The following is a 14,937-nucleotide window of genomic DNA, read 5'->3' on the forward strand; positions in this document are numbered from 1 at the left end:
CACCTTGTGTTGTTGATTCGACCCTGCGGAGAAGGCGGTTCTCTCTTTACTGTTGGACTGTGTTTGATTACTGATGACTTCTGGTCCACAAGTGCTCGAGGTGCACGTGCGCCTGGAAGAAGAACCAAAGCAATGAGGTTTCAGAACCACAGATAAAAAAAAACAAAATAACAAAACAAACACTGCAAACTACTAGGTCACTAGACAGAGGAGCACTCAGTAGAAGTGGACTGGGCACACACAGAGGCAACTGCTCACTAGGAACTGTAAACCAGGACAGGAGACATCCTTCAAACTTCTTTTTTTTTTTTTAAAGCTCCCACATTAAATAGAAAAAAAAGCAGTTTGCATCATTTGTGGATAGGAGGGACACACCTTGAATCTACTGAAGGTTATCTACTGCTGAACAGACAAATTAATGGAGCTCCTAGTCTATTATTACATCAAGAAAGGTGAAGGACAAACCAAACACAGACATGGTACACAGACAGACAGACAGACAGACAGACAGACAGACAGACATACAGACAGAGAGACACGCGCACGCGCACATACACAGGAGTCCAAATAGTGCTCTTGGTGGCATCACACATTAGCAGCATAGAGATGTAAGGTCAGACAGAGGATAGTGTGTACAGAGATCAATGATGACATGCATGAAAATAAAATTAAGGAATGTGTAGATGGCAAGGTAAAGGAGCTGCACTAATTGTTATACATTGTTGTGTTGGGTGGCTCAATCATTTGATCATTATATTATATTTATAATATAGAGGCTTAAAATATTAGGCAAGTGTATTTTGTTTCTCATTTAATTGACTCGACTGAATAAATTACAATGGGACATGACCCAAGTCCAAACCATTGCAGCATGTGATGTGGTGTAACTGGTGAATAATTAGTGTTACAGTGGAGGAAATAAGTATTTGATCCCTCACTGATTTTGTAAATGTGCCCACTTACAAAGAAATGAGCGGTCTATAATTTTAAAGCTAGGTTTATTTTAACAGTGTTAGACAGAATATCAAAAAGAAAATCCAGAAAATCACATAAAAAAAAAAGATATAAATTATTTTGCATTTCATTGAGTGAAAAAAGTATTTGATCCCCTACCAATTATAAAGAATTCTGGCTCCCACAGATTAGTTCTCGTACTTTAAAAAAAAGTGTTCCTAATCTCAACTAGTTTCCTCTATAAAACACACCTGTCTCAACTTGTTACCTGTATAAAAAGACACCTGTCCACAGAGTCAATAAATCAAACTCCAACATCTCCATCATGGGCAAGACCAAAGAGCTGTCTAAGGACATCAGGGACAAGATTGTAGACCTGCGCAAGGCCAGAATAGACTATAAGACCATTGGCGAGGAGCTGGGTGAGAAGGAGACAACTGTAGGTGCGATTATTTGAAAATAAAAGAAACACAAAATAACCATCAATCTCCCTCGATCTGGGGCTCCATGCAAGATCTCCCCTTGTGGGGAATCAATGATCATGAGAAAGGTGAGGGATCAGCCCAGATCTACACGGGAGGAGCTTGTTTATGATCCCAAGGCAGCTGGGACCACAGTCACCAAGAAAACCATTGGTAACACACTATGCAGTAATGGATTGAAACCATGTAGTGCCCGAAAGGTCCCCCTGCTCAAGAAGGGAACCGTCTGAAGTTTGCCAATGAACACCTTAACGACTCAGAGAATGCTTGGGAGAAGGTGATGTGGTCAGATTAAAACAAAATCAAGTTCTTTGGTATCATAGTGACTCGCCATGCTTGGATGAAGAGGAGTTCTGACTATGACCCCAAGAACACCATCCCCACAGTCAAGCATGGAGGTTGAAGCATTATGCTTTGGGGGTGTTTCTCTTCTAAGTGGACAGTTGGACTTCACTGCATCGAGGGAACTATGGATGGGGCCATGTACCATGAAATACTAGGTGACAACCTCTTTCGCTCAGCCACGTCCGTAAAAATGGGTCGTGGATGGGTCTTCAAGCACGTCAATGACCCTAAAAATACAGCAAAGGCAACAAAGGAGTGGCTCAAGAAGAAGCACATTAAGGTCATGGAGTGGCCTAGCCAGTCTCCGGACCTTAATCCAATAGATCTGTGGAGGGAACTGAAGCTCAAGTGACAGCCTCAAAACCTTAAAGATTAGGAGAGGATCTGCAAAGAGGAGTGGTCCAAATATCCTCCTGAGATGTGTGCAAACCTCGTCATCAACTACAAGACACGTCTGACCTCTGCACTTGCCAACAAGGGTTTCTCCACCAAGTACTAAGCAATGTTTTGATAGGGGATCAAATCATTGTGTTATCAATGAAATGCAAAATAATTTCTATCTTTTTTATGTGATTTTCTGAATTTTCTTTTTGATATTCTGTCTATCACTGTTAAAATAAACCTAGCATTACATTTATAGACCGTTCATTTCATTGTAAGTGGGCAAACTTACAAAATCAGTGAGGGATCAAATACTTATTTCCTCCACTGTATATCTTGTTGCAGAAGTTTGTTCTTTGTCTCTTAGATTTTTAGCACTGCTATTATTCAAAGGACATCATATCAGGACATAATACATTCCCCTGATGAGAATGGTATAATTCTGTCTCAAGCTGGGAGGGTAAGTACACATAGCACGTTCTTATCAGCCTTTCTGCACAGTCTGAATATGCATCTTCTACATTCTCAATGTACGGATCAGTTGACTGGCCACGGCATGGGTTGCAAACACTGAATATAAACTAGGAACCCCAAGCAAGTTATGTCCATGGATAAATAAGCATCTTCAAAAATGTTGACAAGAGGGGAGAAATGCAACATATCTCTGTGTGTTTCTATGAACAGAAAGTAAAAAGATAAAAGAAAAATATGCAGCTGCAAGATAGCTCTGAGATGCAGACAATACAGTGTCTGTACTGAAGTTTGATAGCACCGATATATCACGCATGCAAAATACTTCTCCAGTTATATGGAAACAAGCTCACTACAGTTTGTAATGGTGTGGCAACCATGAGGGAAAATTATCAGTTGAGGTGCTCAAACTGCCAACCAACATTTCTGACCTGCCGAAATTCCAACCAATAGTCCAACAGCTATGAATTTCAGGTACTCAAACAAATGACGTGAACCTCCTCAGACAGCACTTTGAACAATAACCAATCTGGAGCTCAATTGGTCAAGCCTTATCGGGTAAAGGATGATTCAAAGTTGGAGGAAACATGTACAATAAAACATATTGGATGTGTGACATCATCACAATATTGTTTTTGCAACCAAATATCGTATTTTAATGTAGCATGTTTAACTGCATCAAGTGCCCGCAATTTTCTGAAGACCATTTCACATTCATTGCAATACTATAAATCATAAAACATTTTAAGGGTTGATCCAACTACAGCAACTCACAACTGAACTGATCCACACTAAGATCTACACTGCATTAAGTAAATCTGTCCTGAGATAGACAAAGACCACAAATACAGAGAAAAGTCTCAAAGTGACTCAAGCTGACAATATCTCATTTTCATCACACTGAGTCTGTTTCTAAGGCATGAAAGGATAGAGGAGGAGCACATTCTCAGAGACAGAGAGCGTTCTGGTCCGACAAATACTGTATAATTATAGGCTCTAGGCTGCTTTATTGTCAGTGTAATTTAAAAGCGGGGACTCATTGTTCATGATGGTTTCTGTCAAGGGGTATCAGAAATTGGGTGTATTCTTCCAAAACATACAATAACACAAGCAGAAGGCTTGGAAACCAACACTGCAAAGCTGTTCTTTAAATTTAATCTAGGAGTCATTTCGATAAAAACAGCATTTGAAATACAAAGGCTCTTCGGTATGATAAACATTACTGCACAGAGATGCTGGAGAAAACTTTTGGATTTGTGTAACATTAGTATGCCCAGAAATGTTTTGGGTTAAATGAAAAAGTTGGATAGACTTGAGGCCATTATCAATATTTGCAGGTCTTGGACAGACCACAGCTTTTAACTGTGATTTTATACTTTTTAGTTGCAGTTTATCAATGGGGGAAACTTTGAGACAGCAGTATTTTTAAATGGCACTTGATCCTAGGGGTCATTGATGTGTCAACCTGAGTAGCAAGGGAGAGGGTAGTCAAACCAATCTGATTCCCAGGTCTGGGTCAGCAAAAAGGGCAGCTTGCAAAAAAAGTTTGAAAACCTGTTAAATATGCCAATCTGCAACATCGGCAGATCGTTCTTGGCCTCAGTTGGCACATTGATGAAATTGAATTTATCTGCCAGGTTGTACTTTAAGTGACATACACACTATCTAGCCAAAACTATATAAAAAAAAATTGTAAAAGCATGAACTTAGTTAACTGAAAGTTAAAGAAAACGTTTTCCCCACTTACATTCAAAATTCCCATATTTCTACTGTGTTAGTTTGTTTGGGCCCAACCCCCATTAATCCCATAGAGCACGGGAGCAGAGGGACAAGAAAACAATGAATGAGTAGATTAGCTTAGTCTATTCCATTCTTAAATTGTACCTCATACATATTTTGTCTTGTGCCTCATTTGTTTCCTTGAGGCCATTCCTTGCAGTATACCGTTGAACTTATTCCTGTGAATATTTTATTTAGGTATTCTTTTCTTATAAATCCTTTGAAAATTGTTTGTGATAGAGCTAGTTCAATGAATAAAATCATAAATACTATGGAGTGAAATAACAGTTAGTCACTATGGATGGTGGCGAGGTAAGACAACAGACTCAATGCTGCACTGGATCTTTGATGACACAAACGATGACTGAGATTAGGATAGACAGAGAGGGATGCTGGGAGATGTAGTTGACTGGCTTGGAGAAACATGCAGCTAACTCAATAAAAGGGCAGAACCCACCTTCTCCGTTCCCCGGGCCGGCCTCTGTAATTATCTCCATTAGAGAATTTAGCCCAAATACTGCACAACAAAACCCAGAATTAGTCCCACGAAAAGAAGAACAGAGAGAGGGACACCGACCCAGACACAACCAGTCTGAACATCAACCCATAACACTACAGACATGCTCCAAAAAAAGAATATAAAAAGTAAATGAGGAAAGGGCAGACAGAAAAGATAAGGAGACAACATGTTCTGATGATGGCATGGCATCACCTCTGAAAGTGTTCGATAAGATGACTAATGACATTAGTCTACTGAGTAGGAGCTGTGTATAGCTCATACTCTGTTTCATATACATCAGTGCCTGAACGATGTGTATAATGATGAACAGTCCAGTTGGACAATGAAAATGTAAACCTAGACCAATGGATGGAGTTGATTTACTTGTTTTTGCATGATGTAATAATAATAATAATGCACATTAAAACTTCATTAGGACATAAAATAATAATAAAAGAGTCTTCAATGCTATTGTTAAAATAGTGATCGACCTCAAAAGCCTATGGAAACACTCATCAATGGAAATTCATCAAACAAGCAAGCAAGGTTAAAAGAACTTAGATATAACTACATCCAGACATTAACTAGGTAAATGCACTTTATTGAGGACTGAGAATCATTCTTGTGCAGATGCCACACCAATAACAGAAGAAATCTCTAGGCTATGAATGTGTGCATCATAGCGCATCAAAAAGACTCCCACCAGTCACACACAGCAGAATGGCAAAGGAATAAAGGGGAAGGCATGGATAAACATGAACCACATTAAAAGGTGTGTCTTCTATCTTAGGCCTATGCTGAGAAACAGGGTGTAAGATAGGTATAGGTCACTTCAAGTACAAAGAAATGCCTAGTCAGGGGGCTAGAACAAACTATCACACCAGACATAACATACCCGGGCTGTCAGGGGAATCTGAACAACAAAGACAAAACACACAATAATCAACAGAACATTTTCCATGGCAGCTATTCCACATGGAGTGGAGCTATTGAGTTACATTACCATGCTGCATCTGGTTTTTATCTCAATTAAAGTGAAAATCCAGCCTAAACATAATTCATACGAGCCAATTCAACTTAAAAAAATATAATTTGTCAGGTTTGATAACTCTATTCCCACAGGCAATTTCAGTTAGTATAACTTCAGGAAAGGCGTGTGTGTTGTAAACATAATTTACTATCTCAGTTAAGACTCTATAAAAAAAATCTGAATATGAGCACCAGCTGCCAGTGCCGTTGAATTCATTGTGTTATGTTTAGGTTTCCATTCATGTGTGACTGCACGTAATCTCATATCTTCTGATCATAAATCCATAAAACCATATACTGCTGCAGAAGGCTTGGATTGTTTACTCATTCTCTGTTTGCTGGGACAAAGATTGAAACCTGCCATGCCACATTTATCCGCTTTAAATGATCCGTGGCTTTGTAACAAAGTTTATATGAACTACTTCAAACATGCTTAATCAGTTACAAGTACTGTGAAAAAAGTCAAATACAAAGGCTGAGGTATAGTTGAATATAGGCTAAGAAAACATTCACATGAGAAATACTTGATCATCCCCGCAAATGAGGAGCAAAACGTGCAAGACCATGGTGGCAGCAACAACCGTGAAGTGATTTTTAAGATGGATTTTCCTGTTACTCTTGAGAGAAAAACCTTTTTTGATATATCCTCAATATTCTCCTTTAAAATAGTGCCATATCTGTCTGGCAAACCAGCAGGAAGAAAGTCAGGCTATAAAAAGAGCTCTACAAACCTGCTTGATCCATTTCCTCCTCAATATCAATAGTGAAATATTCTTTTAAAGCAAAAATTAATTTACAAAACAAAAACAAAACAAAAAGGCAAAGAAGAAAAGTCAAATTATTTAAAAAAGAACACTAAGAAGAAAAACGCCTGCCTGTTTGGACTAGTATAAAATAGTAATGGTTTATTTTTTGTGGGAAAGCAATGCTGGCCTTAGACATATCAATGAAAAGTCAGGGCTTGTTTATTATAAGAATGGTATAAACATATACATATATAATGCAAACATGAAGCCAGTGACTTTGTAAAATTATACATGAGTGGTTTAGAAAAACAAAAATGTTGACACTAAACCTTTTTATTGTTTTGGTAAACTCTCCCTATTGTACCAGTATGACCAAGAAATGTTATAATAATGTTTATTTTTGCCCCTGAACAACTGGTACAGACAATAAGATAATCATCAAACACATCAAAACATAGTCAGGTTAGCTCTTACCTTTGAGACTGGGGAAAGGCGTTGCTTTCTCCCTTGCTGCCTTGTTGGGAATAGCAATATTGGACAGACTGAAGCTGGTGCCGTGGTTCTTGTAAAGATTGCCTGGGGTGGGAGTGATAATAATATAATCAGATAACAGAAAACAGAACCAAAACAGTACAATTGCGGGCCAAAAAAACATTACAATGTGCTTAAAGATGCTAAACCTCTTAACAGAGCTTAGGGAATCTGCTAAATGGGGTGGCAATTGTTTGTTGTTCATTATGAATGACCGCTTTCACGACGCTACACATTAATCTACTGTTATTATAGAAAACAGATGTACTGTAGGTACTTTTAAGAATAAAATAACACAACATCAAATAGTTTGTGTTTATAATAGTATCCATTAATTCTGTTCAATGCAATGGCAGTGTTTTGCTTAAGAGAAAACCAACTCATTTTGTTCTCTAGACAAAACAGAAAGTTCACTGTGACAAGGCAACATCATGTACACCCTGCATACGAATGCCTTTTTGAATTTGTGAGGGTGCATGTTCTAGCTTACACAAGGTTATAAGTATTTAAGAATGGGTGAACTAGATCTGACAAGTGCTATTGGTTTTGGCTTTTCAAATTCATCATCGCCCACATACATCAGCCTTCTTTGAAATGATTTACATTTTGGGCCTAGCTTGAAAGAAACCCAATGAAATTCAAATATGCTTACTGGCAAAAGACATGAGTCCTCCAAATCCATCATTGCTGTTATTGGAGATGGTGGAGTTTGGCGAGCTGTTCCGGGAGTCTCCCTCCCCGTCAGACTCTCCTGGAAGCCTCAGGCTACTAGGACGTAAAGGACGCTGTAACCTAAAGAGACAAACACGACATATACAAATATAATACATAAACGTATAGTAAGTATAAAGTCTGCCATATAATAATAATAGTATAACTATAATCCAAACTATATTCTATCATTTATGTAAGTTTTTCATTTAATGTTTTTTTTAAATTGTATGAACTATAGTTCCATGTTTTTTTAAGTCAGGTTCTGAGACTGTTTTTGTTTTAATATTTAAATTGAATGTTCATAGGGTAGGCATTATAAGCCTCGGCTTGAGCCCACACCTTTATGATCAATGTTCTATTGCTATGCCTGCAATGAATGTACTCTGCTTTGCTTTCATGGACTGAAACACATTTCTTACTACTACTTCTTACTAATACAGGAAAACAGGAACACATGCATACAAAATGGGAAACTGTCAAGCATTCACACCATCTCATGACATAACACCACCAAAGATTCAAGACCACCATGAATGAAGAGATTGATTTGACATGCTGGATTTGGATAGAGCACAGAAGAACATTGCATGGTTGGTCAGAGAGCCCATTTGAATGATGATAATGCGGTCATTCAAGTTATGAACAAGTTTAACACACTTGTTGCCATTGAGGTTCTGGTTGAATCGAGGGGTGTATGACTCCACTTGCTCTTCTGCATCAGGGTCATCTTCTGTGGGGAAGCCGTACTGGGGTTCAAAGTATGGGTTATCATACTCCTGCTTTTTGTTGCTGTGCTCCACTAGGCCAGCATCGGCTGCAGGTCTGAGGAAGGGCTGGCTGCCCAAAGCAGGGACAGGGTTCTGTAAAGCGGCACCTGCTGATGCTTCAATTTCAGGTATTTCCACCTGCTCCTGGAAAAATGAACACACAGATTAATGGGAACTGTGTAAATTTGCTCTTAATATGACCAATTAAATATTATTCTGCTTCATTTCATGTTAATATTCATGGTCATATCAATTATTCTTATGACATTTAGTTTCTTAAAAAGGAAAAAGAAGACAAGGAAGAAAAATAGATTCCAAAAGGGAAATTAAGCTTTAATTGGAATGATCACACACCTGGTTGACTCCCTGGATGACAGTGTTGGGACTAGAGCTTGCCGTAGTGCTGGAGCTTGAACGGAGAGGTTGTCCATCAGTGGGTTCTGCAGGTGCGTCCCCGCTCGGTGGACCCTCAGAGCCCCGGACTTCCTTAAAGTCCTCGAAGTCTTGAATCTCCACCTCACTAGCGTCGCCCAGTGCAGCGTGGGTAGGCGGGTCCAAGCCTAGGACATCAAGGTAAAAAAATTATAAGGAAGGAAACGGTGCAAGTATGATCAATGCCTATCTTGTTATGAAACAAGGTCTTACTTGGTGTGTCTCCCTGGATGTCTCCTTGGATCATCTCGCTCACAAGGTCTCCAAGAGAGGAATAGGATGAGCTGGAGTCATCGCATCCCTCACTGTCACTACCACTGCAACACATAAAATGCATTTCTAAGAGCTGACTAAACAAATATCTACAGCAACAACTTAAATAAACCAAGTACTAAACTAAGAAGAATAAATTGGACTGTTACACTGAAAAGTTGTTCTTTCTTACCTGTCCGTGGGGTCAGAATCGTTGGCCTCTTCCTCCAAGGGACCAGCCATGGCTTCCACTAGCTGGGAGCTTCCATCATACACTCGATAGGACACAGGCTGGAGCTGGTGGGCGTACCACTTAGGCTTGTCTCCGATTAAAGAGGGGTCAAACATATCTGAAACGAAAGCGTGCAGAGTTTAATCTTTATAACACTTTAACACATTTTCCATAATGCATATTTTACCAGATACAGACCGCTATCATCTTTAATGTGCCTTACTGTTATGTATCCTCTGAAAGGCAAGGTTGGTAGGATTGAGAGCCCATTCCCCGTAGTATTCCACCGCCTGGGTGTGAGAGAGTTTATCTGCAAAACTAGAGCGTCGTGGCCGAGATTGAAGGAAAGAGGATGACTGAAAAGCCACCACAGGCCGGGGGAAGAGCCGCAATGTGCGAGTGTGCATCTGGAACCCCTGGAGAACATTTGGGGAGTTGAAGAACCGTACCATGGCAACCCTTTAAGAGAATAGCATATGTTAAGTTAGTTATAAGTTACTGTGTGTGGCTGAGATAAGCAGTATCTCTAATAATTATACTTTTGTAATTTTCCCCCCCTTTTCAGACAAATGGACAGTGGAAAGAAGGTTACCTGGTGGCTACATCCACCGAATCAACGTCATTGCCGTAAATGAGCGGGTTGAACTCTGTGGAGGACGGCGAAGCTTTGTCTCGGCCCGGTGGGAGCAGGGGCATCTCGTTACCTTCCTGGAACTTCTCCAGGTTCAGAATGGGCTGCGTGTTCAAACTCATACTGGCCAAGGCCTACAACAGGTGACAAGTCACACAAATTACACACATAACAGTGGATCGGCATACAATAAAACAGTGCTGTGATGGACCACTCCCACGATTGGCATCAACATTTTGGTAAAAATATAAATGTATACACCTAATGCTATATTAACTTAACATTAGGGGAAACAATTGGGGCCAAAGGGACTACAAAATGGAAATGGTTGAAGGGGGATTTTATGGGATGATCCAATGAAATATTAGAATTATTTTATAATAAAATACTATTGATCCTTCTTACTACCAAGCATCTCTGCTACCTAGTAGTACTGTATGATCAAGTGTGTTAAGAGATCATAAACTATAGGGTCCAATTTAATTTGACTCTTTAACAAATACTGAGGCGCAGGGTCAGCTTTTTGCATGTTGATGCCTGTAGTGGGTGTGTCGCTTTGGATAGGAAGGGCACAAGGGAAGTAAGTCACTATGCATGGTTTGCTTTGAAGAAACTGCTGCAGACTGAAGTGTCAGTGTTTAGCTTAGCATAATGGAACATTTAGTTGCTGGGTCTGGATGAATGTTAAATTTGTCAAAGGGATAAGCTTCATCGTATCGTTGTTTTGGTTAAAGGAAAACTCACTGATGCCAAGATAGATGCGCGCACATTCAGTCATGCTAAAGCCAGAGCTAAGCAGTGTATCAAAAAACTGGTCTGCAACATTCTGTGGCACTGTTATGCATTTATTTATCCACGTCCCGAAGAGTAGGAGACCAGTAGTAGTGACAAGCAAAATAATGTGAGAGAGAAGAGATATATCCGTGCAGGGGCATTACACATTCCACAGGAGGAGAAATCGGTAACCTTATGCTCAGAGGAGAAGATCTGCTTTTGGGTGATCACGGTCAACCTAACCAGACACTAGGAAAGAGATGCGGGGAGAATCACATGAAGGCCTGGGGTGATTACTTCGTGACTGACACTGGACACAGCACATGATGGAAGGGTCACAACCATTGCCCTTTCCGTTTCTTTTCTTTGTCTCCTTTCAACAGAACTTCCCTATTTGTCTTTTCTTTTTTTTTGCTGACAGCAAATATGAATATATTAGATATATGGTTTATAGCCGAACTTGATTCATATAGATCTTCATGAAAAAAATGCTGATGCTATTTCTGATTCCTTTGGGCAATCAAAGATGTCTTGACGTGTTATCAGGACCATTTCAAATTAAATTCTCTGAAGAAAGGAGATAAGAAAAGATACATTTGTGTTCAATTTGAAAAGGTGAATGGAGTGTGTGTGTAGAGAGAATTGGCAAGACTTGGTGAAAGTGAAGACAAAGAAAAGGATATAAGAGATGATTTTATGCTTAACAGGGGAAGACAGTGAGAAACACAGACAAAACATAACCAGACTTCAACTACACAATCCAGACACTCAAAGACACATGAAGGATATCCATGGTGACCAACTGGGACAAACCAGTGGTCACAATGGAGTTGTGGTGAGTGACAGAAACAAAAACAGATCTTTTCAGTAACATAGATAAAATACTTGCACAATCAAGCACCTGCGGAAAAACAAAAGCCTTGTCTAATTGTTCAGGGAAAAAAATGCAATCATTTTGGTAAAAAGTAAATAAATCAGTCCCTGATTGGAGACTAATTCATTTGAGTTATCCAGTGTTAAGTGCAAGTATTTTCAGCGGCTCTCACATCAGCAGCACTCTGCTTTGGTATCACAGTCTTCAGATAATCAGTTAAGCCGTCCTCAGTGACATTATCTCCATTCACAGTTAGTTTCAATATTGTGTGCTTGTTTCCAAACACGCAACCGCTAAACTGAGGGTTTCTCACACTCCTACTCAACAGCCTCTCGAGTCACACGTCTGCACACGGGGGAGAGAGTTGCTAATCACACACACACACACGGCATGAATCAGAACCAGATTCTGACTTTGGGTTAGATAATTGGGTTAGGGGGAGCAATGTATTTACTACCAGTACAGCATCACTAAAGGTTTAGTTTGGGGAGCAGGGACCTAGGATCTGGTTTTACCTCCAAGAGCTAGAGCATGCAACAAGAACAGAAAAAAAAAGAAAGAAAAACATTTATGTACGTTAGTGCACTTCAAAACTCATTTCCAATGCTCGCACATTCATCTACAATACATACAACTCTGTGGGAGAAGGAAGCCTATTCTTCACACTGCTGAAAGAGAAGGTTAACATGTATTGAAGAGTGAATTAACTAACAAGGCGCTCCGTAGCAGAACCTGCGTCATATGTGCCATTGGGCCCACTGGTTTTGGGTTGCCATAATGCACCAGAATCAGAAAATGAAAGGAGTTATCGGACAAATCAGTTGCAGTACCTGTTTCAGATGTTTCTTAAGCTCGAGTGCTTCAGGCTCTGGAAGAGGTGGAAGAATCTCTGCATTGGTGGGGGCTGTAACCTGTAGACAAATACAACAATTGAAAGTAGATTAGAAAATTCAGTAGGTAGCAGCAATGAAGGTATTAAAAATAACTGTTTGACCATAATGTACATTACATTATTGCCCGGGTTTTTAAAAATCCTTTTAAAATGTAATAAGTAGATTGATTGATTGAATATTTTATTATTGTGTCATGCATTAGCATGCCCAGCCCAGTAGAAATAACTTATTAGAATAATCTGGACATTCAAACATGAAACAGAACATGAAAACAGAAGAAACTGGTTTGGAAGGAGGAAGAGAACGCCATGTTGATGAACTGACCTTGCTGCTGTCAAGGTCAACAAGCCACAGATCGTCTGGTATTTTGAAACCTGCTTTGTAGAGGAAGAAGCTGGCCGGTACACCTATGATGTAAGGAGTGGGGGCAAGAAGGAGCTGTGGGGAGAAGAAAACATACAAGTCACTCACAATTCCATGTAACCCCGAAGGACAGCATTTGCAATTAAAGCCTACATTTTAGGACGGCAAATGTATCTAAATTAATTCGAAATCGTAATATGACCTACTGCAATTTTCACATCGCAGGAAAGTGCATATTTGTTTAAGACTAAATATGTCAAAATAGCATTTTAAATTACGTATTGGCATACTGCATGAGTTGTCCAGTCTACACAGATTCCCACAAAATTACACCATAATAATTTTAATATGTTTTTCAATACAAATGAGAATAATAATGTAAAGTAATCATTCTGTCTAATATGGCTAATCATATCGTAAATTGCAATATCAGTCACAATATTCCCAATTAGATATCTTTTTTCCAAACTGTGCAGCCCTTCTAAATTTGAAAACACACAAAAAGAAAACAACCTTTTTGAAATGTGTCTAGAACAAATGACGCGTTTTACCTGTTCAGCAGAGGCCATGCATGTTGGCAGTAAGGGGATGACAGGGAACATGTACTCCAGAGGGTAGATCATGGCCACAAAGGCCATGACGCTCATAGACAAAGCATTGTAATCTCTGGATTGTAGGATGACCTGAGGAAAGAAAGAAAGACACATGAAAAATGACTGAAAAAACACAACATCAATGTGTTTTATAAGGAAAACCTTTCACACTTGTCAATTACTGTGTATTTCACTATACAGTACATTTTGATGGCTTTCATTGCCTTGTTATGTTCATCCAGTCATACTTAGAAGTCACCAAGACTTCTTGCTCTGGTGCTTTTTCTCACAATTATTTGTCCGATTTATTCATATTCTATTATCCATCCTCTTTTTGTCTGAAATGTTATTGTGTGAACACCCCAATTTTACTTGAATTAGTTATAATCTGTTATTTAAGATTCATTTGGTAGCACAAAATCCTTGAAATAAATTTACCATGAAAGCTTACAGCAGCATTTAGTTCAGCCTGACTGAATTTAATGATACACTGAATTCATTTTCAAATAACCAAAATGAATGAATACAATATGTCAGCGTTTCAAACTAGTTGAGATAAATTTACAATGGAGGAGGAAAAAGGGTGAGGGGGCTGCAAAGAAAAAGCTCATTCATTACTGCACGTGGACAGACAATCGGAAAAAAAAACATTTCAATAAATCTGCAGTTCCAAGTCAAAAGTAAAAAACACTTATTTCAAAGAACCCGTGTACCAATGACACTTTAAATCAAGAACAACACACAAGAGAACACTACACCAGCACCGAACAAGGATTTATATTACATCCCTACTAGTGTTCCTAGTGTCGAAGGAGATAGGAGAGACAGAGATTAAATGTCTTTTTTTCAGTCATACAGACTTCTCTTTACCCATCATGCTTTGTCCACAGTGCAGTAACAGGGCTTCAGTGATCCTACATCTAGTACAAAATGTCCGATCAAGGTCACTCAGGGCATTTCTCACAAGGTCTTTGAAAAACCTCTTTGTCCAGGCTGGGACACACAGCTGCACTACTATAAAGTAGCAATGAGGAACTTTCAGTTTTTGTTGATTATAGCGGCCCTTTGGGCCAAAAGTGGTAGAGATGTTACGACACCAGCGCCTGCTGTCTTAAGGATCTTTGCTAGAGCGTGCCGGCTTTGTGTGCATTTGTTAAGGAAGCAAGTGAAAGAGCCATGCAGGATGCATTACAAT

General features: G+C 39.3%; 1 protein-coding gene across 4 annotated transcripts in view; it reads right to left on the reverse strand.

Moving 5' to 3' along the window:
* The window catches only part of madd (MAP-kinase activating death domain), a 46,434-nt gene that overhangs the window by 19,870 nt on the left and 11,627 nt on the right, over positions 1-14,937 (reverse strand). For 2 of the 4 annotated variants that reach the window (XM_080027428.1, XM_080027425.1), the window contains exons 5-17: positions 13,701-13,832; positions 13,111-13,224; positions 12,724-12,804; positions 11,212-11,268; positions 10,207-10,379; positions 9,838-10,073; positions 9,576-9,732; positions 9,344-9,447; positions 9,053-9,258; positions 8,589-8,842; positions 7,870-8,009; positions 7,161-7,262; positions 4-112 (exon numbers count right to left, since the gene is read on the reverse strand). In XM_080027428.1, the coding sequence (XP_079883554.1) occupies positions 4-112; positions 7,161-7,262; positions 7,870-8,009; positions 8,589-8,842; positions 9,053-9,258; positions 9,344-9,447; positions 9,576-9,732; positions 9,838-10,073; positions 10,207-10,379; positions 11,212-11,268; positions 12,724-12,804; positions 13,111-13,224; positions 13,701-13,832 (1,865 nt within the window). The remainder of the gene's footprint in view (positions 1-3; positions 113-7,160; positions 7,263-7,869; positions 8,010-8,588; positions 8,843-9,052; positions 9,259-9,343; positions 9,448-9,575; positions 9,733-9,837; positions 10,074-10,206; positions 10,380-11,211; positions 11,269-12,723; positions 12,805-13,110; positions 13,225-13,700; positions 13,833-14,937) is intronic. The other 2 variants (XM_080027427.1, XM_080027426.1) reach the window with 2 other exon arrangements.

Source organism: Ammodytes marinus (assembly GCF_949987685.1).
Source record: "Ammodytes marinus genome assembly, chromosome: 1".
NCBI lineage: Eukaryota > Metazoa > Chordata > Actinopteri > Uranoscopiformes > Ammodytidae > Ammodytes > Ammodytes marinus.